Below are 24,068 nucleotides of genomic sequence, written 5' to 3'. Positions count from 1 at the left end.
GATGTTTCCCTTGGGACAGAGCTGACCCCCAGTTTGAGAGGCTAATTCTTCAGGCAATTAGATGCAGGCTTGTCTTGACCCTTCTGTTTAGGAAAATATGTATTTTCATATTTGCATAAATTGCCCCTCTGCTTTCATCATATAACTGGTGAATGCACCTTTCCGTTGGGGGTGGAAGGGGACTGAGGTGCCAGGGGTCATTTCCTCAGGACAGGCTGCTGGTCACAGCCCCATGTCATGGCACCTGGCCAGGTTTCCTGAATGCAGCACACCTGCAAGGTGATTTCTGCAGTGAATAAACATTTCCTGCACCATTTTTGTGTGTTTTATCTGAACATCTCTTGAAAGTCACCAGGACTGGCTTGTCAGTTGTCATAGCTGCCAGCAGACAAATCAGATGAAAGGTGGAAGCTTCCAGGGCACTTTGATGTCTGCAGCACTTGTGTGTGATGCTTCTGTGGAGCTGTTGAGATCTGATTTGAAAACCTTTGCTTTCATAAACAATTTTTGTCTCCGATGTGAATTTCAGATTTAGTTTTTCATCTGCAGTGTGCTTTATATAAACATTACAGATCTGAAGGTACCCAGACCCAAGACAGGTCTGGTTTGGAGATGTTCTTGACTCATACTCAGACCTCAAAGGAAAAGAATTTATTTTCCAGTTTTTCCAATGTACCTGACTCATCTAACTCATATCTTGTTCCAAAAAAAAAAAAAAAAAAAAAAAAAAGACAGTTGCATAACAATTACTTATAATACTTGGATTGAAGAGGAAGCATGTGGAAAAACTGTTGGTCACAAGAATGCTTTAAAGCCTGTTCAGGTGTTTGCCTCTAAAGAATTAGTTTTATTCATTCAGGTTCATTGATGTTTTTCTGTTCTCTGTTGTTGGTTTGCTTTATTTTGTTTAATGACAATTGTTTTGTGCATATTGATAAGGTACTCTTTGAGAATACCATCTGATTATCATCTTCCAGGGTGCATTTTTAAATATGTGGCTTTGCAAAGCTGCTGTTATCCTTTATGTGTGTTCTAAAAGCAGTAGAGCAAAGGAAGTGGTGTCCAGGTAACTCATCTCTTCAAATGCTTCCAAGTGCTTTCAAAATGTATGTAAAGTGAGACTTCAAAAGGAAAATAAAGAAGCAGTCTATTTTAAAAGCCTTGGACTGGATTTAGAGGATCCAGGCTGTGACTCCAGCTCTGTGGTAAGCTTTCTGCCCTACCTTTGGTAGGTTACTGGAACAGAGAGTTGGAAAATGGCCAAGCTCTGCTTTCATTGGGAAGGCTGGAGGTGTTGAAACTGGAGTAACAGTGCACTGTTCCCAGCAGGAACACCATTTCTGGGGAGAATGAGTGTGTGTGCCCTTACACATGCCTTGTGCACACAGTTCCTGTGATTGGGAATTTACTGAGAAGGTCTCAGGTGACATTCTCTTCTGTTTTGGGGGTAGAACCTATATGTGGTCTTAGCTCTTTGGAGCAGGGATAACACTGATGTCTTGTTGCCTTCTCAAAGGATCTTGGTTTTGCTCTGCTGCAGCATGGGAAGGATTTTGAGATACCAGACTTTGGTGGCAGGAAAAGTAATTTTTATGTTGAGCTTTATGAATTGCTTAACATCTCAGAGATTTTCCCCAGTATGTACAATGAAGAGAAGATTATTTTGTTTCTTCAGTCACTGCCTGTGTTTGAACTTTAAGGTCTTTGGAATAGATATTTCTTACTGATTATTGTCCTGTTATTGCATTATGGAGAATCAACACCAAGACAAAAAAATTGTCAAGCTTTGTCCTCTCTCAGAAAAACATTTGTAGGGAACTGATGTTCAAGTGCTGGAACCATTTCCATCTCCAGCAGAAAACAGTGGTTGGTAATTCTACAGGAATATCTCAGGGTGTGCGTTTTAAGCCCTTTTTCTTATGAGCCATGTGAATGTTACCAGAGCTGGGTAAAGCATGGCTGAGGATGGTGCTGGAGCAGCAGAACTGCCAGCCTGCAGGGGAGCAGGTCCCTGCAGCCCTGGCATGTCCTGCACAGGGAATTGAGGTGCTTGGCCAGGATCCCCTGGAGGATGGTGATGGTACTGGAAAAGGGAGGTGGATCCAAAGCCTTTGAGTTTGACTCTGCTGCCCATCACTTAGTGAAAAGGTTGTGTGAGAGACAATGCTGCACCACATCCTATTGTAAATGCTTTCTCACCAACGAGGGGAGAGAATGATGCATCTGACTCCATGTTCTCAGAAGGCCAATTTATTACTATATTATACTACATTATATTAAAGAATACTATACTATATTAAAGAGTACAAGAAGGATACTTACTGAATGCTAAAAAGCTAATAATGAAAACTTGTGACTCTTTCCAGAGTCCTGACACAGCTTGGCCCCGATTGGCCAAAGAGTGAAAACAACTCACACCAGAAACCAATGAAACAATCACCTGTGGGTAAACAATCTCCAAACACGTTCTAGACAAGTACAACACAGGAGAAGCAAATGAGATAAGGATTATTTTCCTTTTCTCTGAGGCCTCTCTCATTGCCTTTCAGCTTCCCAAGAGAAAAACCCCAGGCAAAGGAATTTTTTCAGAGAATGCAAATGCCACAACATCCAGCTAAGATATTAGGAGAGAGTGGTTGCAGTAGAAGCCCCAGGGCCCACTTTGCCCTGGGGTTCTCCTCCTTGAGCAGTTTCTCTTGGAAAATGTTCTCTGAACAAAATGGGGATGGAGCTTTGAACATGAAGAGTCTTAGAATAATTTTGGCTGGAAAAGGTCAACTCCAGCTGTAAACCTAACACTGCCAAACCCACCATTCAATCATGTCTCTAATTGCCATTTTTACACGTCTTCTAGATGCCTCCAGGGATGGTGACTCAACCCCTTCCCTGGACAGCCTCTTGCAATGCTCAGCAACCCTTTCAGTGGAGAAATTTTTTCCTAACATCTAATCTAAACCTCCTCAGGCACAACTTGAGGCCATTTGCTCAATCTGCTGTTTCCAGGTTGTCCTCAGTAGCCATGTAAGTTTCCCTCAAATGATGATAGGTACAAGAATCCCTCCATCAAAAATTATTTCAGGCTTTATAAGATAGGTATCTAACCTCATATAGCTTGAAAGTATGTAAAAAGTAATTAGAGTTTGGCTTCTTTAAACAGATAACAAAAAAGTATTTACAGATTTTTGTATATTGTTTTCTGGAGGAAACTGGAACTTGCCTCTCTTCAGTCAAAACTGCTGGGTACATAAACATTTTTCATCTGCTAATCACTGACAAGCATTGCTAGTCTAATAATTTAGTCATCACTAGGTTTTTTGTTTTTTTTTTTTTTTAATCAGCTTTTCTCATAATAAATTGGTTACAAAATTTGTGCTAGTGACCATGTTAAATATTATCTGTAGCACCAGAGAAAAGTCAGCATGCATTTCCAGAGCTGAATACCCTTATTCAAAATGATGCTTGCATCTTTTCTGCCGAGACCTGTTTCTTCCTGTGGCTGTGTAGATCACGACAGACTTGGAAAATGTTTCACATACTAGGACATGCTGCTTTTTCTATTTGATTTTTTAACCTTTAAAGCTTTCATAGTTATGAAATGTTATGAGGCTCCTAAGCTTCTCCAAGTAGGTATTATAACTTGAGTTTGTGTAAGTGCTCTTCAACAAGACAGGGAATGCACAAGTGTAGCTGCAGACCATTGCATGGGCAGGGATTCATAAGTGACTGATCTGTAGCTGGGAGCGTTTTGGAGGTGTAACCTTGAGACTGACTTGTATGCATGACAATTTTGCAGGCTGACTGAATAGCTATTAGTAAGACAAGATGAAAAATGGTTTTTGCCCTGCCAGCTGACCTTCTGCAGATCATGGCTGGTTTTCCACAGAGAGCTGCTAGCAAGGAGAACGGGTGATGCAATTTGTTGTTGGAATTTGCATATTTATTCAAGAACATCTTCCCAGTGACCTCCTAATAGCTGAGCAGTGTCAGATGACAGCACTTTTGCTGCTGTTGGTGTCTGCCAAGGTCTCGGGCTGGGATGTTCAGGAAATGGGAAGGGTAAAGCTGGGATCCTCTCCAGGCAAAAGCAGTCAATGGGGCTGGAGGAAAAAGCCTTCTCACCTGACTCAGAACCAGGGTGTTCATACAGATATCTTTCGTCTCCTGGAGTGGGGCAGAGAGAATTAGGAGAGATGGGCAACATCCCAAGTGTTACCCAGGATCTGGGTCTGGCCTCTATGAGAGGGAAGTTCTTGTGGTTGTTCAAGCCAGAGCTTGTGAGACTTGCCTGGCACTGATGAGGCTTGGGTTTGGACACTGCCATGGAGCTTACAAACCCAGGGGTCTTTACCTTTTCCCGATGGTTGGTCTGCAGTTTGAGATTTGCTGTAAGGATGACCATCTCTTTAAGACCAGTATGTGATTTATTTATTTGTATTAAAAAATTGTGCTCAATTTATCCCCTCATTTGTATTAATAAATATCTTGTGCTATTGCGTCATGCTGACTGGATATTTGTTAAATAATTTTCTGTTACCCAAATTCTGAAACATTCAGCTCAGCTGGACCAAAAGAAATTTTAATTTAAAAATAATGCACTATGTGCCTACTAAAATCAAAATATTTCAAAGCAATGAACTAGTGGGTTAAAGACAAATTTGGGAAAGTAACATAATATAAATACACTAGCTGTGCAGAATATATTTGAGAACTAAATTTATATTGGGCTTCTGTTTGGATTTAACTTAAAAGCACTGCTTTTATATACTTAGGGACTGTAAACTAATGCTGTTATGTGACCAAGATAAATCTTCTGGAAAGTACACTCAGCTTTGGAAATAGAAGGCAAGTGGAGCAGAAGCAGGCAGGCAGGAGCAAGCCAGAAACCATGATGTTTCCTTGAAATTCACTTCTTTTTCCTTTTCTTCCCATGTAAAAATACATGCTTATTATGGAATTAGAGTATAATCCTGTACTAGAGACAGAACTTTTGGTATCTTTTTAATAAATTAATTTAATGATAGAATAGATCTAGAGAAGGTATGATACCTATGCTCAGCTCTTTCTTTACAGGAGGAGTGAGTTTTAACAGATTGAAATAATGTTTAAGGTTTTTAAGTTCTGTCTTATTTTCCAAACAACATCTTACCATATATACATGGTTTCTGTCTTGTTTTTTCACAGATATCCTTGCCAAACAGATCTCAAAAGCAGAACACAGGGAGATAATTCAATATCTGTCTTTCTCTGCCATGTCTAGATTATCAGCGGCTGATGACGGTGGCAGAGGGAATCACAACGCTGCTGTTCCCGTTCCAGTGGCAGCACGTCTATGTCCCCATCCTTCCTGCCTCTCTCCTGCATTTCCTGGATGCTCCTGTTCCCTACCTGATGGGGCTGCAGTCTAAGGAGGGAACCGACCGCTCCAAGCTGGAGCTGCCTCAGGAGGTCAGTGCCCACCTTGGGGGGGCTTTGCTGGAGTGTCTGCCCAATAGATGTGTGAATTACTGCTGGGAAATAATGCCTGCTGGTAGGAGGCTTCTCTGGTGCTGTGGATACTGATTGCCAGCAGCAGTGACATAGTAGGGAAGTCTCCACTGCCCTTCTTGGTCCATTTCTGAATTTTGTGAGTACCACTTAGTGTTTTGATTTCTAAATGCTTCTCTTTCTCCGGTTTGTGGTGACAAAGCTGAAATTTTGTTGGTTTTCCCTACATCATGCACTCCACCAGGTTTTGTTACTCCATCGGTGTCACAGCCCTACTGACAGAGGGCTGAAGAGCATTTTGTTGGGGGAGGATCTCGATGGGTCTGGATCTCAGGTGGAGGTGCTAGATGGTGTAAACCTGTCCCCTTGCTGCTGAGGAGCTTCCTGTGTCCTGCCAGCCTCATCCCATCTGTGGCTGAGCCCCTGTGTTCCTGGTCTCTTACTAGACCAGTGTCCTGGCCTCAAACAAGCCAGGCTTGCATTAGTACTGTGCCTATGAGCCACTTAGAGAGGAAAAAAAAAAGGAAGGAGAGGTCATCCTCTTAATCTCAGGGTTAAATGCTTGGTAGTGGTGGAGAGTGAATGGAGTTTTTTTCCTCCTCAAAATTTGACAAGGTGATTAAAACTGCTTCACATTTTAACCTGGCCATACAGCAGAGTCTTTGGGCTATGGCTCACCTGTCTGCATTCCAGAGGGTGACTGGAACGAGAGCATACCATGTGCTTTTAAACTTAGGTTTCCTCTTAAAATCAGTGGGAACCCCAAAAGTACCTGTTTGTACAGCAGCAACATCTCCTGCCAGTGGCTGTGCTGAGGAGACTCTCCTGGGGGCAGAGTCCTTAAGGATTCCAAATACCTGCTCTGACTGAGATGGCAGATGGGAACAGCAGCAGTGGGAGTTTTTGTGTGGAAGTGGAGGGATAGACACAGGGCAGGGGAAATACATTTTTTAATAAAGATCTATTTTACATACTGCATGAAGGTGGCTGAGTCAGCCTCAGTGGTGTGGAACTGCAAATCAAGTTTTACCTCCTGGGTACAGTGACTGAAGCACATGAAATCTGCGCTGGTGTGGAAGCAAGGCTGCTATCTAGCTATGCTCCTCAGTAAAACCATGCTAATATTATATAATCACTGCAATTTTTAAAATTATTAGTTACATGCTTTTGGTTAGCAGATTAAGCTGTCATTTTCTTTAAATTAATATGTTAATGTGACAGTATTTAGTATTGCAGCATCGTTGGAATAACAAATACCACCAGGGAGAAAAGAGTAAGAGCGGGGTGGAATCTGCCCCCTCCATGATGTTTAACAAATGAGTGAAAAATATCAGCATTTAGGAATACCACAGGTCCAGCAGCTGTGAGAGAGGAAAAGAAATACGACACATTGAACAGGGAGGATCCTGAATCTCAAATTCCTCTAGACAATAAAAAATAAAAAACCCGTCAGCATGCGAGCAGTGATGAAGCACTGTTCACATCAGCATTCCTTTATTGTTCAGGCCAGGGGCTAGCTTTTCAAGCTCTTGCTCTAAATATAAACCATTTGTTTGTTAGAGATAAAAATTGTAACAACTGGCCATCATGCTGTCTTAAGGTTACTAATCTCCCTGCATTAACTTTAATCATCAGATGTTTTTGAAGAGAGAAGTGAGACCAATTCCCCAAGGGTTTTCTGAATCTAAATCTCATTTTTCGAATTTTGTAAATGATATGCAGAGCTGAAATTAAAAAGCCTTTGAAATGAAATATTGATAGATAAGAAGGCAGTCCCTGAGCTAAAGAACTGTACTGATGCATACCACAACTGTGTAATAGCTACATAGTTTAATCAAATTGTTTTGTATGGAGAAATGCATTTCTTTGTACAAACTAAATTTAAAAAAAGCTGAAGGGACACTTCTCCTTTACCAGATGAATCCTAATATGCTTTAAAGTATCTATGTGAAATATGATTAATGTTAATAAACATGTCCCTGAGATATCCAATATATTATAAACATATTTGTTGTGGAATGTATTGTCTGGCTGAAAATTAACCTCTCAAAAATGAAGGAAAATAATTAATTTGTTTCCACATAACCTGAAGATTAGTCTAGGGTGTTTGGTAAGAAGTAAAGAACACTAAAAGTGCCTGAAAGAAGGCAGAGGAGCTGTGCTAATGGCCAAATCAGGCTAACAAAGACCTGCTGCTGCCCTGTGGGTTTTCTGCATCTCCTGTTCTGCAGTTTTATGCCAGGATAAAACACATCAGAGCTCAGCACCTTGGGAATCTGACCTGGGTTAAGATTTTACTCAGCACAGTGCACTCAGACAGTGAATTTTAGATGTAAGCCACCATTCTGAAGATCAATTACTGTTTTTCATTCTGCTGTTATTCCTGAGGGTGCATTTGCAATGTAATTAATTTTTATGTGGGGTTCTTCTATCCCTCCATTGACACTTACCTAGTAAAAGTATCTGCCCTGCTAGATTAATGTCTTCACTTAACTTTAATCTTACCAGACTGAGATCCATCTCCATTCATAGCAAAGCTAAGAGCACTCTCTTTAAATCTCAGACAGAGGAATTGCCACTATTAAAAGCCTCCATGGAAACAGAGGGTCAGGGGAGTGGGGAGACAAGACTCAGCCTCTAGTGGACAAACTGTACTCAGACATAATCCCAAAGGATTTCTGTGGGACCCTCTTTTGTAGTTTTGCTTGAAGCAGCATCATCTTTCTCACTGAACATCTCATTTCCTGGTAGCACAGCTGCAGAGGCTTCTTGCAGTTGGTAAAATAAATGTGCCTGTGAGATGCAGTAATTCACACAAAGGGTATTTGCATGGGCTGAGAAGTGGTGCTGCACTTCCTGCTTGGTGGTGTGTCCTTGGCTGCTCTGAGAGGGTGTATGAGATCTTTGTAGTGGAGAGTTTGGGGTCTGCGTGCCCTGGGGAAACAGGAGAATGCAGGAGCCTTTATTTGTCATGCAGTTGACCCTCAGCTTTCCTGAAGTCTGAAATGTCATGGGCTAGACAACACAGCTAAAGTGTCCTGCATATGTGTGCACTTACCCTTCTGTCTGGAAGCACCCTGGGAGAAAGGGCTACATCACAGGGGAACCAGTTCAGTGCTGAGTGTCCATTTTGAAACTTTTGTTTGTATTGCAGGCAAACTTGTGTTTTGTAGACATCGATAACCATTTCATTGAACTGCCAGAGGAATTCCCACAGTTCCCCAACAAGCTGGAGTTTATCCAGGAAATCTCTGAGGTTCTCCTGCAGTTTGGGATCCCTCCAGAAGGCAACCTGCATTGCAGTGACAGCGCCACCAAACTCAAGAACTTGGTTCTTAGCGACCTGGTGAACGACAAGAAGAACGGGAACATCCCCAGCAATGCCCTCAATATGTACGAGCTGCTGAAAGGCAACGAGACCATTGCCCGCCTGCAGGCCCTGGCCAAGAGAACAGGCGTGACCATGGAGAAAATGACCATCAGCCCCCCCCTCACAGAGGAGAAGGATGGGAAGCTGTCCTGTGAGGAGCTGGAGCTGAGGGACTACAAACTGAACGTGCAGCTCCGCGAGGTTTTCGCCAACCGCTTCACGCAGCTGTTCGCAGACTACGAGGCTTTCGTCATCCAGGCTGCCCCCGACATGGAGTCGTGGCTGACAAACAGGGAACAAATGCAAAACTTTGACAAAGTAAAGATAGCCATGTGTTCATGTCTCCATCTAAAAGGGGGAGGGAGGATAGCTGTGTTTGTGTAAATATAGCCTAGGTTCTCTTTGGTCTGCCGTTCCTCATCTGCCTCGCTGCAAGATTTGTCCGTTTCCATTACACAGGGCCAGATCTCCTGCCAGAGTGAATCGGAGCGCATCCACTGAGCTGTTCAGAGCCATCCTGGCTTGTACAAAGCAAGCTGGCAGGCTTCTGCCCAGCTCGTGGGGCTGCTCCTGTGGGCTTGGTGGAAGGGTAACAATGCTAAGTGACTTCTTTTTCTGTCTTTCTTTCTTTTTTTTGATTGCTGGGAGGAGAGGTTCACACTTGAGATAAAAAACCAAATCTAATCTTTCATTTTTCCTAATCTCATGGTAGAGGTTTTGGTAATGGGTGATGTTGTTCTGAAGAAGGTTGTCACTTAAAGAGTATTGTTATGACTCCGTTGTTGTGTACGCATAAGAGGGAAAAGGAATCTCTTGAGATTAGAAATGGGAATATAAATAGATGGGAGGACAGCAAAAAGAATGGGAAATGTTGGGAACCTTGCACAGCTGCTGAGTGACCCTACAAAGCAGATAGTATTCTTAGCCATCATCTTTTTTAGGTCCAAGTCCTTCTCTAAGGAGAAGGTTAAGAGGATGAACAGTGAGGAACAGACTAAATACTGATCTGAGTCAGTTTTTGATTTACAAAAATTGCTGCCATGCCTTTTATTGGTTTGTTTGGTTTTGGCCATTAAAACAGTGTAGCATTCAAAAGGATGGGGTTGTTTAGGCAATCTCTGCTAGTGCTTCTGCAATAAAATGGGCTGTTAAGTTTACAGTTTTCAAAGCTCAGTTAGAGATTTAGACACACAGTCAATTTTAATTGGAAATTCATGATTAATTGCGCTGTGTAACATCACTGAAGAGCACTGTGCACCCCTTGATATGTATGACACTTTAAGTGATATGGTTCCAGGCAATGATGCCCAGACCAGAGGTGCCATGGGGGCACATGTGATCGTCTGCCATGCATTTCACAGGGTTTATTCCTGGGGGTGAGAGCTACTAGGTTGCTTTGAAAAAGCAGGCAGTATGAGCACTACTTTAGTAACTTGATACCCCTTTGTTCCAGCTGTCAAAGCCTCCCTGACTGCTTATTTCTTACAGTTGTGAACCAAACCCCTTTGTAGATGGGTTCACAGCTCTCTGAGAGGTGTTTCTGCAGTGAGGGAAGCCTTGTCCAAGCCTTCCTGCTGGCTGCTGGATCAGTTCTCTGCTGAAGGATGGCTGGGCACATCAGTGCTGAGCATGAATGTGGCACTAATGAGCTGTTCTGTATTTCAGGCTTCCTTCCTTTCGGACCAACCCGAGCCTTACCTCCCATTCCTTTCACACTTCATCGAAACACAGATGTTTGCAACCTTCATAGACAATAAGATAATGTCCCAGTGGGAGGAGAAGGACCCTTTTCTACGAGTTTTTGACTCCAGAATTGAGAAAATAAGGCTGTATAACGTCAGGGCCCCTGCACTGCGGACATCCAACTACCAGAAATGCAGCACTCTGAAAGAAGCAGGTATGTTCAGATGGGCTGGTAAAATATTCACAAGTACAATGTCAGCCACCAAGAAATATAGGTCCTCAGTCATCTGAGTGTTGCAGTTGATAAAGTCCTGGAGCTACCTGAGGAGGACTCAGCAGTGTCCTTATCTCAGCTGCAACTTAATCATCCTGTTAAAGACCAGAAATGGCAGGAGCCTTCTCTTTGAGCTCTCCAGGGCTGGTGCCTTTAATAAAATCAAGCCAAACCCAAATGGAACTGGCTCACAGTTTCTCATTTCAGGCAGCTCCTGTTCCTTTTCCAGGAGAGCTTTCCTTCACCCTGGTGGTGGGACCAGTGCCAGCCACACGGAGGAGTCAAGCCCTGGTGTCTGGTCCACTGGCCTTGTCTCCCCCTTCCATAAAAAGACATTGTTTAGCCTTACACCATTTGGTTAGAGCAGCAGGGGATGCTGGGTGGGGATGTAATCCTGTGTGGCATATTTAGTACCTCTAGCAATAGATGTTCAGTGTTAATGAACAATACACTGTACTGAAGGATTGGAATCTTTTTCTGTTACTGTCACAGGATGCCTTTCCAAATTATATTTGAATTTCTAGTTTAATGCTTGTGCAAGTATTTATTTAATTTCTAAGTAATACAAGGAAATGATACTCCTAAATTTGTTGGGACACATAGTAGTAAGATAGGGCAAACATATTTCTCGTGGGGCTTTTTTTAGGTTTAACTCCTTCAGTGTTTTACTTGCTGTAAACATGTCAGAAATAGAAATCTGTGTCTGTTTAAATTTTTCTGTCTAAACCAATTCTAATTTGCAGGTCAGCTGTCTATTCAGCGTCTAGTTTTGGCAGATATTGTGGCACCAGAACCTCATATTCTGTCTTGTGAAAAGCAGCAAACTGATAGTAATATCAATTTTCCTTCATATTTACCATTCACAGTATATGTGACCCCAGCACTGATCCAACACCTGTTTGTTTAACTATTTTTGGAACCCTTCAAATCCTCTGACCCCACACTACCCACTCCTTTTCTCCAAAATGGAACCATACAAAGTGATTTTTATTTTTTTTAGAAGGGTAAAAATACTTGCTGAGTTTCTAATGATAATGTATGTAAATCTTGTGACAGCTTCTTTCCCATCACACTTTTATAAAACAGGAAATGAGTTATATGTTATTCTTAACAAATGGAAAACAGGTTTAGCTTCCACACTTTGCATATGTATCCTGTAGCTGTGATACGCTGAAGGAACAGGCCTGCCCGTTAATAGATGGGCTAGAAAGAGTTGAATATTAAAGTTGCTAATTAAATGCTGAATTTACCCATACACCTCCTTTCCCAAGTTCTTCACAAATTAAGAGGGTGACAGGTTTAATTTTCATTCTATTTGAGGTTTGAGATTGAAACCCTCAAATCCCTGAAGCAAAGGATTTTGAACTGCTTTAGTTTCAGTGGAGCTGAGATTCCTGGGGAGCCCTCTCCCATCTTACCATAGCCTTCCTTGTTTCCAAGAATCTGCTCATCTTCCTGATGCTGCTTAGGTCTTACTACAGTTAGCTATGCTTTTTGAAGGCCTGCCATCCAGTAAAGGCATATCTAAATTCAGGAAGAGGATATTTATAGTCCCAGATGTTTGCAAAACTCAGGTGTCCCTCCACAAGCATCTGCCCAGGGACCAACATGTCTGGGGCTAAGCAAGGTGCCCAGTCCCACAGGGCTGCAGCTGGCCTTGGAGGTCTCTGTTCTGCTGAAGAAGCCTTAAAATCAAACAAGGAATTTCAGGGGAAGATGGCATTGCTGTTGCCAGCTCCTAATGCATCTCGTAGGCTCCTGTAAATACCTGCTTGCTTAACAGCTAACTTGCTTGCACCGGTGCTCGTTGTGTTGGGTAAAGAAACTAAAAGCAAAATTAAGATCCCTACAGCACAAGTGTCTCCTCACCTCTGCGAGTGGCAGATTTGTGTCTAAGGTCACCATTTAACTCCAGTGGGTTTCCAGGGCTCTGAGCATGACCAGTGCTGTTGTGGCAGCGCGTGCCCTCGGGTGGGTGGTGACACAATTGCTCACCTGTGACTGTCACCTGCAGCCCAGTCCATCGAGCAGCGCCTGATGAAGATTGACCACACAGCCATCCACCCCCACCTGCTCGACATGAAGATTGGCCAAGGGAAATACGAGCAAGGATTTTTCCCAAAGCTGCAATCAGATGTCTTGGCAACGGGACCCACCAATAACAAGTAAGCGCAGGTTTTATTTCCTGGATTTAAAAACAGGTTTCTCATACAAATGCTTCACATCATTGGACAGAAGTCCTAATTTTGGATGGCATATAGCCAGTCTAATGAATGGAAAACTAACAGCTGTTTCCATTTCAGGTTTTTTTCAGCCCGTTTCATGGGCTGTGACTTTTGAAAATAGGACCATAGTTTGGGTTATGTCAGGAAGCATTAGCTGTTTTGGGGAAGATTCCTCACTGCTGTTTTCTATTGAGTGGTAACTATTCTGTATTCTCATACATAGTTTTTTTTTGTAATTGGTCTTATGAGTTTCAAATGAATTGTTTGACTGTTTTGCACTAAAAACAGTAATTTGGGAACTCAAGCCAAAATTCAGATTCTGAAAGAAATTTTGGTGTTGAAACCTTCACACCATCATGTGGAATGAAATTAGTGTCCGCTCTTTTTCTTTCTTTTCTTTAGCTGTTATTACGTGACCCAGAGTTTTTTGTAGCTCTCTTTGAGTTACCACATTGGAATACCCTGGAAGAGTAACTTGGTGAGGGTGGAAAGTATGTGAGTCTGTATGTCACATACTTCTTTTTTGAATCTGATAAGGTTCTGTGATGTACTTTGATAAGAGGCTAGTGTTACCTATAGCTGTGGAATTGAGCATGCCATTAGATGGCTCCTTTACCTAATGCAAAATGGGAACCTGGAGCACTGATACACTTTACAGTTATAATACAAAATAAGTACTGTGAGTTCCTTTATTTTTAGTCTTTCTTCCTGCAAAACCTATGAATGAGAGGTTTCTCCCTCTTCAAAAGTGAAATATTTGTGCATCACTGATTACAAGCTCATTAAATTATCAGCTGAAGCCCTCAGGTAGTCAAAATGTGGGAGCACACAGCAGGGAAATCCAAGAGCTTTAAAGGGTTCAAAGTTGTCCAAATGTTAAAGCTGCCTCTTGTTTTAGACATGTGCATGCACATGAGCTTCTCCATGAGGTGCCCACTCAGTTCTATTTAAACACCTTTTGTGCATACCAATGCTAGCTAAGCCCTTCTGAATAACCTGCTAGGAATAAAAATTGCAAATGATAATAAAAGAGATCCTTAAGCACTGAATGTTTAAAGAAATGGAATTCTTTAAAAGAAATTTTTAAAACCCCAGAACCAATCACAGAGGAGGAATTCATATTTCAAAGTTCCTTTGCTTTCAGGGTTCCTGCAAATGGAGATAGAATTGTATGGGAAATGGTCCTTTCAGGAATGGAGGATTTCTTCATCTTGTGAGATGCTGTATTTAGCAGTCTGCCTCTTATTCTTATGGGTGGGTTTCAATTTCACAGTGTCAGCAACAGTGAGAGTGTGCCTAGCCTGCATAAAGTTGCTTAAATCTTCTGTGTCTATTGCAAAATCATAGTGAATCTATGAATAAGCATCACTTAAAAATAGTTTTCCTTATGCTCTTTGAGATTTGCTTCCATTAGATTGGTACCTGTTCTAAATTGACTTTAACTCCTTGAGTGGTGATTTTGATTTAGATCACAGCATATTTCAGAATTTTTAAGTTCCAAAATCCCATTGCTTACCACAAAGCGGTGTCAAAGTGACAAGTGTTTGGAATTCCTCCAGTTGTATGTTGCCAAAAAGGCTTGTAATTGGAAAATCTCAAGACCATCTGTTTATATCTTTCTTCTGCCTGGTTTTCATGTGAGCAGCTGAGAAGACTCTTTCTCTCCCATTTAGGACGTGTAATTCTGCTGATTTTACACCCATGTATAGAACAGCTTTTCCTTGCCTTCTGCAAAAGCAGTGTGACTCTTCTGACCACAAAACCAGTTGAAGTATAGTCTTCCATAAATTTCAATTTCCCAGTGTATGATTCTTGGAGATAGATACAGGACTGGAGCTTTGCCTATGAGCATGGGCGAAGAGAACATTCCAGCTACATTTCCAGACTCTTCAGGTGTAGCTGTTGTGTGTTTATATTATAAAATTAAGGCAAAGGATATTGCTGCGTAGATGAGAATTATTTTTGCAGGCTTCAGTTTTACATAGCAAATTTTGTCCTGAATTTGGTATGGAAGTATATTTGTGGGAAATGGGGAATAATTCCCACGTTGCATTCAATTGTTGCTGGACAGCAGCAAATAAACCAGTTCAAAGCTGTTTTAATGAAAAGATGTCCTCAGTGGCCAGCAATCAGGGATTTATAGCTTTCCTTTCTGGGCTGATAAACTAACAAATACATAACCAGAGCTCAGAATGTTATCTAGCTGTCCCCTTCCTGTAAGCAGGAGGAGCACTGAAAATACCTCAGTAACTGGGCTGTTACATGTGTAATATGTTATATCTAAATCACAAATATAATGCAGACAACAAACACTTCTAGTTTCAGTTCTAGATCCTATATGTGATTTAAACAATTTAGACTAAACCCAAAGCCAATTCTACCCTCCTTCCCATCAGGCAGCAGTGTCCCACTTGGACTCCCTCTGTGCTGCTTGCCTTTGATACATCTCCCACATCATGGGAAAACCTTCTGAATCTACAGGGAGCAGCTGCAGCTTCCTCTGGGTACAACAGCATCCCCTCCACACTGCTCTAGCTATGTAAAGCAGTGGCTTCTGCAGAAGTCCTCCTAGAAAGCATCCCAGGAGCAAACAGGCTGCAGTCCCTCAGGCTTATTTCTCTGTTTTTCTGGAGAAGAGCTGTGGTTTCCAGAGCCCTCATTTCCTTTCTCAAACCTCAGCACCACACTGTGGTTTCTATGTGTTCCCTTCTTCCCTGTGTGCTTTTTCTGCCAGGCTTTAAAATTGTAGCTGGAGCTCCACTGGCTGAGGCATTTGCAGGAGTGGAATTTGAATGACAAAAAGCCAAGCTACATAAACACTTCATGGTTTTTGATTAGCTAATTGTTAAATTAGGGGGAATATGCTTACAGTGCAAAATTAAAACAATGAAACAAGCTGTGTTTTCAATCTAATTGATTACCTTGTAACTTAATTTGTACTAAGAAGCTTGATAAATGAGATTAAATATTGCAGAGGAAAACAGTGATTCCCAAGCATGGGAATATATTTGCATTCTGGCAATTTGTATTGAATGCCTTCAAAGAACAACTGAATGCATTTTTTTCTCGCTTCTTTTGGTTTTCAAATGAAGGGTTTGCTTTGTTACACATTTACAAAATGGCTTTAATTACCCTTTTTTTGCCTTCCTATCTGTTTAGGCCTGCTTTCCCTCCCACTTCTTTATTGGAGCCCTGCTTTCCTCCTTGCTTACTTTGCCGACCATATTGTTTCTTCTTTCCTGCCCTGGCCACTTCCATTTGTTCCCAAGCTGTGTTTTTCTGATCTGACCACTGTGTCAGTATTTATTTACAAAACCCATGCAGTAGGACTGTATGGAATTGGTTCATTTTTGTGCTCTGTTTTATGACATGACTTGGTGGGCACTGTCCTGTACTCTTCATCTTCAGCCCCCTCCTTCAAGGCGGGAGCTGTGCAGGGTTTATATGCCTGGGGCAGATTCTTTTTTTGCTTGTTGCTGGCATTTAACATCAAGTAATGATTATCAAGGAAATATGATGTATATACAACACAGAGGGGTTGATGTGTCTCTGTGTGATGACAGAATTTGTTCTTGTTTTAACTAAATTATTTTTTGTATGCCAAATGGTCTTTTTCTTTTAATGAGTGCTTCATATTATATGGCCTTTTACTGCCCCCCTGTCTGTTTGGTACTGTTTTAAGGCTGTGTTAAATGAAGAGATAATCTTTTTTAATCAAGCCAAACAATTGCAAGTAATATAGAGTGGCATCTCTGCAGCACATCTAGGTGGGCACGAAATGAGTCAGCAATGAGCCATCCACACACAGCACTGAGGTTATTTAAATTTTGTGAGTAGTAAAAGTTCACCTTTTACATAAGAAGATCTGAAACAAGCAGTTACTATACTTCAGGTAACCTAATGTAGCAAACCACTGATGGGTGCAATGAAAATATGAACCATTTGTACTCAAATACATTCATTTGCAGGAATAAAGTGTGACTGACAGTCTGTGCTTAAAGAAGGTCTCTGAGGTAGGAAATACACATTGTGGTGACTTGGAACCTCATGGGTGAGTCTCCTGAGCTACTGATCCTCTGCTCAACTGGTGCAAGGCAGGAAAAGTGCAATTAACTTCTTTGAGTTAATAGATCATTTTAACATAGCTGTGCAGAATTAAAGCTGACAGGGAAAAATGGGCATTGACATCCTTGCATCCACTATTCCATTTGCTCTCCTCTGAATAGTACTTCTGTCCCAAGGGACTTGCAAATTAAATACCTCATAGGACAGTGGTTCCTCAGGGCAGGTGATGCTGCCAATTCACTACAGCTCTTCCTTACAGTGGATGACAGTTGTGTGTGCCACCCTTTATAATCACTTCTTTTCATATGAACTGCTGAAAGAGCCTGTCAGTGCAAGGCCACTCTCTTTAAGGCATTTTACTAATTTTTGTCCTTCCAATGAGCAGTTTCAGAGCTTTCCTATTTCACCCTATGGCAGAGATGGAAAAGGTGCCTAAGTCTCCATCTAAGCCTTCATTCTCCTTAGCATGGAACAGTGTTTGTGGAGCAGATTGATACTGTGGATCCCCATCCATGATCAGGTGGAGCTCAGTTTCAATGTTCCTTTTCTTGTCTGGTCTGACATGTGTTTCACTTGGAATCTCTGTGTACAGCCCCACACATGTAAGCCCTGAAAGGAGTTTGTATGTGCAGGCTGTGTGTGTTTGATGTGTGCATGTTTTAGGGGGGTTTGCTGGGGCTGTACTACAGCTGTGTGCTAATTTATTAGAATGCAGAAACTCAGATAACTCCTTTGATGGATCTCTATAGGTAGAATGGGTATTGTCATGATTTGCAGACCTAAATAGCAGCATGCCTCATGAGATGGTGTATATGAGGAGATTTAGGTTCTGTCCTATAGACAAATGCATTTCTCTCTTTCCTTCTCTCTGTGATGACTGTAAATGGAGTGTAAATTACAATAGTGATTTTCATGGTGATGGGTAATATTGGTTAAATCCATCTGAGAAAGAAGTTCTCTTGCAGCATGTTCATGTTTTGCAGTATAAATCTTGCCTGCTGCACCCATGTCTGATTTGGGAAGACATAATTTCTTCATTTCTCAAGGGAACTTTAAAAAGGGGCGGGCAGGGAGAAGGTGTGGGAAGAAAGAGATCTGTACACATGGTCACAGTACAGCATGACCAGTCCCTGGTGTGAGGTGCTGTCTTGCTAGATGGTTTCTGACAGTGCAGCTTTGCTGCTGACTACCTTACCTCCTTTATTATAGAAATGTAAAAGATGATACTTAACATGGGATGTTTCAAATGTCACCATTACATTCCCTCCAACCTCTGCAAACCTATCCCCATGCTTGTTGGGTCTAATTTGATACTAAATGGTGCTGACTTGACTGCTTTTATATCACAAAGGTCTTAGTTGGAGGTGCCTTACTTCATTTCCATATGTTGAACAGAGCAGTGTTCCCTGGTCCCTGCTCTGAAATATCACTGCTTTTCCACAGTCCCTGGAGGTGAGGAGCATTCATCTGTGGATATGGGAGTTAGATACAGACAGACACACTGAAATGAGCCTTTCCTCATTTCTCCATGGTGGCAGCTTGTCCCTGGGCTCCCTGCAGCACCCAAGCTGTGTCTGCTCCATCCCCAGAGACCTGGTGCTTGTAGCAATGCCTCCACTGTGAGGAATAAACGAAACCTGCCAGTAGTCCATGCTCATGGCCCTGTCAGCAAAAAACTAAAAGGGAGAAGGCATTTTTGGGGTTGGGGAGTCCTTGGGCAGCATCCAGGCTGAGCAGCAGGAGGGCTTCATCTCCTCAGGACAAGGAGAGGAGGGACACAGGCAGCAGGGGTTATCTGAAAAGCCCAAGTCTAGGGGCTAACAACAAGCAAAGGGCTGCTGGAGGGAGAACAGCTTTCTTTGCTGCTTTGGCAGCACCTGGGCTGAGGTGTGAATAGAGCAGCAGCTGATGACAGGGCCGGCAGAGGCACCCACATGGGATTTCAGCTTCCATGGGGAGGTGATGCCACCACTGGGGCTTTAATCCCCCTTAAAATCACTTCAAGTGGTTGCAGGGAGAGGAAGAGCAATTTGAAATGCAGTCACTGCTGAGGAGAGGGAATGGTTATTGTAATACTGAAGCATTGTTTTGGGAAAAAAAAATTCTATGTGACCCAGTAAAGAAAAGGCTTTAAAAGATTTAGCTGCTTAATCCTGCTTATCTGCTGTTAGATCTTCACAAAACCTTCCAGAGAGATTCAGAGCAGCATCTGAATGTACAGACCTCACCCAGTGACTCAACAGCTCCTCTTCCTCTACTTCAGAGTTTGGAAAAGAGGGAACGTGCAGCTCACTGTCTGTAATTGCTCCAGCTAATGAGCAGCAGTCTTTTTTTGCATGAACATCCAACAATTTTCACTTTTGTATGATTAAAACGTTCAAATAGTTTTGTTTAATAACCTGGAAAATGGTCTGTGCTATCTCCCAGGTGAAGTACAGCTCTGGAATGAACTGAAAATGCTTTAATAGTGGTGTGTTATTTTGTAATTATTCTGTGGCTTTCATTCTGCTTTCACCTTTGGTTTTCCCTCAAAGGACACTTAAAGCAATTCTTCCATCTTCCAGTAAATGCAGATGGAAATGGATCCAAGCTCTGTCTAGAATTCAGAAAATAACCATATAAATTGGAGCAGAAAAACTATGATATGGGGTAATATTTGATCTATAACTTAAATTTCCAATGTGTTATTGGCATTCTGTTGTGTGAAACATAAACATGGTCCTGGCTTGCAATAAATGCAAGGTTTCCAGAGCCAAGTGGCTAAAGTCACATTAATATCCTCTGTTCAACAGAGTTTTTCTGTGACATTTCTGGTTGTTGAGATTATTATAATGTAAGGTTTTATTTTCCCCCTCTTTGTCATCTAACGAGGCTTTGGCTGTTGCTTCTGGAAAAAAATAAATGGTGACTGACGGAGGTGCAAAGACACTTATGTCAGTGATGTGTTCCTCTGAGAAGGTATCAGCATTTGCTGTGCAGACACCTATTGGGCTGTTTCATTTTGTTAGCAGAGACTTGAGGCCACAAAAAAAAAATGCTTTAAAAATAAATGTGTTGTCTTATGGGATACTGAGGTGATGAATCATAATTACATACAGACCCAGATTTCTTCCTTTGTACTTGTTTTCTTGATGTTATTTGTGAGGTACAACGGGACTTCAGTGTGACTTGTTTAAATAACAGTTTCTGTGGCTTTTTTTCCCTTTGTATCTGTGTGGTGAGCCAAAATTCAGTCTTTGGTTGACTCTCTCAAGGAACTGATGAATATAGCTATGTTCATGTTTGCAAAGTTCTTCTCTCTGGAAACAGAGGCCTTTTTTTGGTCACCAGGGGCCACATCCCTGCACTACTCTTGGGTCAGATTCCCCTCCCTGCACATCTCCAGTGTTTTGCCCAACATGTCAGAACCCAAGTCCAGCACTGTGCAAGAGTTTCCTCCCCAGGCATTCATCTGCTGAAACTCCTTGCCCAAACTGTTAGATCCCAAATTTTATTTGTATATACTTTTGTTTGGAGTGCACACAAAAATATGTGGGTTTGGGATCTGGAGAGTGCTGTCCTCACCAATGCCACATGTGCGGAGAGAGGAAAAGGTCAACTGGGTGTACATGAACAGATGGAAAAAACCCAAGGCTTTCTGTGGTACTTAGGAACTAAATGCAAAAAAAAGCTAAGGTGAAAATAGCAACATGACTAATCCTAGGAACATCAGTATTGTTTATAACCTTTAGACATAGGTGCACCCAATAACAGTTGTTAAAATTGCAAAGTTTGTCTCAAATAATTCCTGGAAATACCACAGAAAGTGGAGAACAGAGAAGTAGCACTTCTCACAGAAAAGCACAATCATAGAAATTGCTACTCAAAATAAATCATTGTGTTTTGTTTTTTGCTAAAGGCGCTGTTCTTGTCAAGCCTCATTAAATGCAGCAGTGGTGTTGGGTAACTAAGCACAGTGACTAACCTAATGATGTCATCAATGCTGTGGCATGACCTGCATTTCAGGTACCAGGAGCTCTCACTGGAGACCCTGGCAGGCAGCTGCCCACGTTTCCATTGGGAATTTTGTCCCTTGGGTGAGTGCTGGACTGTCACCTCCCAGGTGGTTTCCCACGGGGAGGCCAGGCACCATCTCACACCCACATTCACTGCAAAGTCCAAGCTTGGGCTTTCCCTTCTTCTGCTGCAGACCCACTGGCTGTCCTTCAGCTCCTGACCCAGGCTTTCCCCCCTGCTTTCCTTGTGCTCACTGTGTCTCCCCTGTGTGTTTTGCAGCCGCTGGGCCAGCCGCAGCGCCAGCACGCAGCGGAGGAAGGACCGCCTGCGGCAGCACTCGGAGCACATCGCCCTGGACAACGACATGAGGGAGGTGGGTGGCCTCCTCTGGGGGCAGCTCACATGAGCTGTGATCCAGGAGGTGGAGGTTTGGACAACAATGTGCCCGTTCCTTGGGGCAGTTTTGTGGCTACTCTATGGTTTGGTTGGGTCTCTGTAGCCGTTTGGATGCTGCTCCGCTTGTCACCGATGCCACACAACTTCAAAGCACGCAACATAAATAAAGTGCTTTTATTATTTTGGGACAAGACAGCCCCATTGTCACCAGGGAAATGATTTGCTGATTTAGACCCTGGCTGTGTTACTGCACACAGACAGCAGAGCCTGGCAGTGCAGCTGCCAAACTCTGGCCAGGGTGGAAGTCTCTGGAAAAGTCAAGTCCTTGAGTAAATGTCAGCCATGTAGAAGTGAATGAGGCAGGATTCTTCCGTTTTTTCTTAAAGGAACTTTTTTCCTTTCTTTTTACGTAGATTTCTAACCTTTTACATATTTGAAAGGTTAAGACTTTGGGGCCTTTTTATGCCTAAAGCTTGGAAACTCCCATGCATCTTGTAAATGTCAGTCACATACATGTGTTTCTTTCCCATCTTTTCAGTTCTTCGTTCTTCATTAAATATTTTTCTGCCACATTTTTCCATTGATGTCCATATGCTTCTATTGTATGTCACTAGCAAAAATATAACATTCATGCTGTTTTGTGGTAAAACTCACTCAGTACCGATAGTCAGTGTTGGAGTTTGCTCTCCAAAAGAACCTGAGTGGATGAGAGGACTCTTCAACCATAGTTTTGAACAATGTTTCATGGAAACACAGCAAAACAGCACTTGTACCTGTTTGTTGCTATTTTTGCTAACATGGCTTTGCAAGTATATTTTAAGCAGTGCCTCGTGCGTGTATATGGCAGCAGAGCCTTCTCAGTACTTTGTCATGTATTTACTTTCTTCTTTTTTTTTGGCTGTGGATCATATGCATGCTTCTTTTGCTTTGTCTCCTCTTTCTTTCTGGCTGTTCTGCCATTGGGGCATCTGCCTCCTCTTAGCCCTCGGAGGAGCTTTTGCTTCGTCAGAACTCAATGGCCTTCTGGGAGTGGGATCAGGGACCACCCCCTCCTGCACGGCCTCCTAAAAAATCCTTCTCTGAATGCTGCCTGGTATGTTTTAGTTCTTCTTGTTGAAAGCTGCTTTTGAGATGTTGTTAGCATGAGGAACCTCCGTCTTTGCTGCCTCTCAAACCTGCCCCTTTTTGTAGAGTATGAGCACGTCCCTGTAGCGCTTGGAAGTGTGGTTATAGTCAGAAAAGTAGCTGGAAAGGAGCTTCCACACCAGCTCCCTGGAAAACACAGTGGCTCCAAGGCTAAAAGACAAGAATTTTAGTTTGCTTTGGGGTTTTTCCCCCGCCATGTTGCTCACCTGGCTATTCAGTTTAGGGTGTCACATCCCAAGAGCATTGCTATATGGATGCTGGACCATTGCATCCCAGTGTGCAAGAAGGGTGGTGGTGCATGGATGCTGCAACAGGCAAAGGGCAATCAGCTGATTGTCTCAGCCCACCCTTAGTCTTCTCTGGAACCTTAGAGTTTGTTGGTTTTGGTTTTTTTAATTTGAATATATTAAGGAGCTATACAATGAATAAGGTTATCTGTGTCTTGTACTCTTCAGACTATAACCACACTTTTTATCCCTTCACATTTAGAAAGAAATATTAATTTTTCTAGTTATGTATTCCCTGTATTACTTTTTACTGATTTTGCTGTTAATTTTTGCACTGAGATGGAAGTCACTTGTGAGGTTGCTTGCTGGACAGCATACTTTCATTGTCTGTAACTTTTTTCTTTTATTCCCACCTGTAGTTTTTGAACTATTATAAAATCCTTACAGTATTTTTGAAACTGTAGTTCCCTAACTGAGAATTTCAGTGGAACACAGCTTTTTCATGGCAGATCCCTACATTATTGTCGGGCCTGTTAGGGAGATGCTAAGTGGTTCTTGTCCAAATTTCTGTGTTGAGAAAATCTGATTGCATCAGAAAAACTGCACTTCCATTAAAAAAAAAAAAAGGGTGGCGGGGAGAGCTATTTGCTATTTCAATTAACTTCAATATGTTAAGATTTTGGTTTTGCTTTTCCTGATCTACTGGAAGGTGTCCATGCCCACGGCAGGAAGTTTGGAACTATGTGATCTTTAAGGTTTCTTCCAACCCAAGCCATTCTGTGTTTCTATGGAATAAATTTTCTGCCCAGAGAGGAAGCTCCAAGGATGCAGCAGCCATAGTGACTTCTCAGTTCCCCAGAAAACCCAGCCAGCAGCAGCGAGAATTCCCTGGAGGGATGTGATCTGCTCCTTCCAGGAAAGACTGGACATTGTCACATACCATCCCCCAGAGAAGCATCATTAACAGGACACAGACCCACTGTGGAAACAGAGCATTCCCACTCCAGGCGATGAGCACTGCTTTTCAAGACTTTTATTTGGCAATATTCTGTTATCTTGCTCTTTTTAAGACAAAATGACGAATAATGCTCAAACAACATTTTGATAGTTGTGGCAAACTTCTCAGCCTTGCTCAGCATGCAGCTCTCTCACTGATGCTGGGGTCAGAGCTCATGTGCTGATGGGTTTGTGGATTTTGGCTT

The 24,068-nt window shown here is 42.3% G+C and overlaps 1 protein-coding gene across 1 annotated transcript in view; it reads left to right on the top strand.

Moving 5' to 3' along the window:
- The window catches only part of DENND5B (DENN domain containing 5B), a 106,109-nt gene that overhangs the window by 60,608 nt on the left and 21,433 nt on the right, over positions 1–24,068 (top strand). The window contains exons 4-8 of the mRNA XM_071422404.1: positions 5,258–5,445; positions 8,639–9,172; positions 10,520–10,751; positions 12,826–12,976; positions 21,377–21,470. Coding sequence (XP_071278505.1) covers positions 5,258–5,445; positions 8,639–9,172; positions 10,520–10,751; positions 12,826–12,976; positions 21,377–21,470 — 1,199 coding nt within the window. The remainder of the gene's footprint in view (positions 1–5,257; positions 5,446–8,638; positions 9,173–10,519; positions 10,752–12,825; positions 12,977–21,376; positions 21,471–24,068) is intronic.

The sequence above is a fragment of the Agelaius tricolor genome, unplaced genomic scaffold (assembly GCF_023055355.1).
Source record: "Agelaius tricolor isolate 1412-34295 unplaced genomic scaffold, bAgeTri1.0.p SCAF_3, whole genome shotgun sequence".
Lineage (NCBI taxonomy): Eukaryota > Metazoa > Chordata > Aves > Passeriformes > Icteridae > Agelaius > Agelaius tricolor.
Note: the sequence above shows the minus strand (reverse complement) of the source record. Positions and strands in the feature narration are given on the sequence as shown.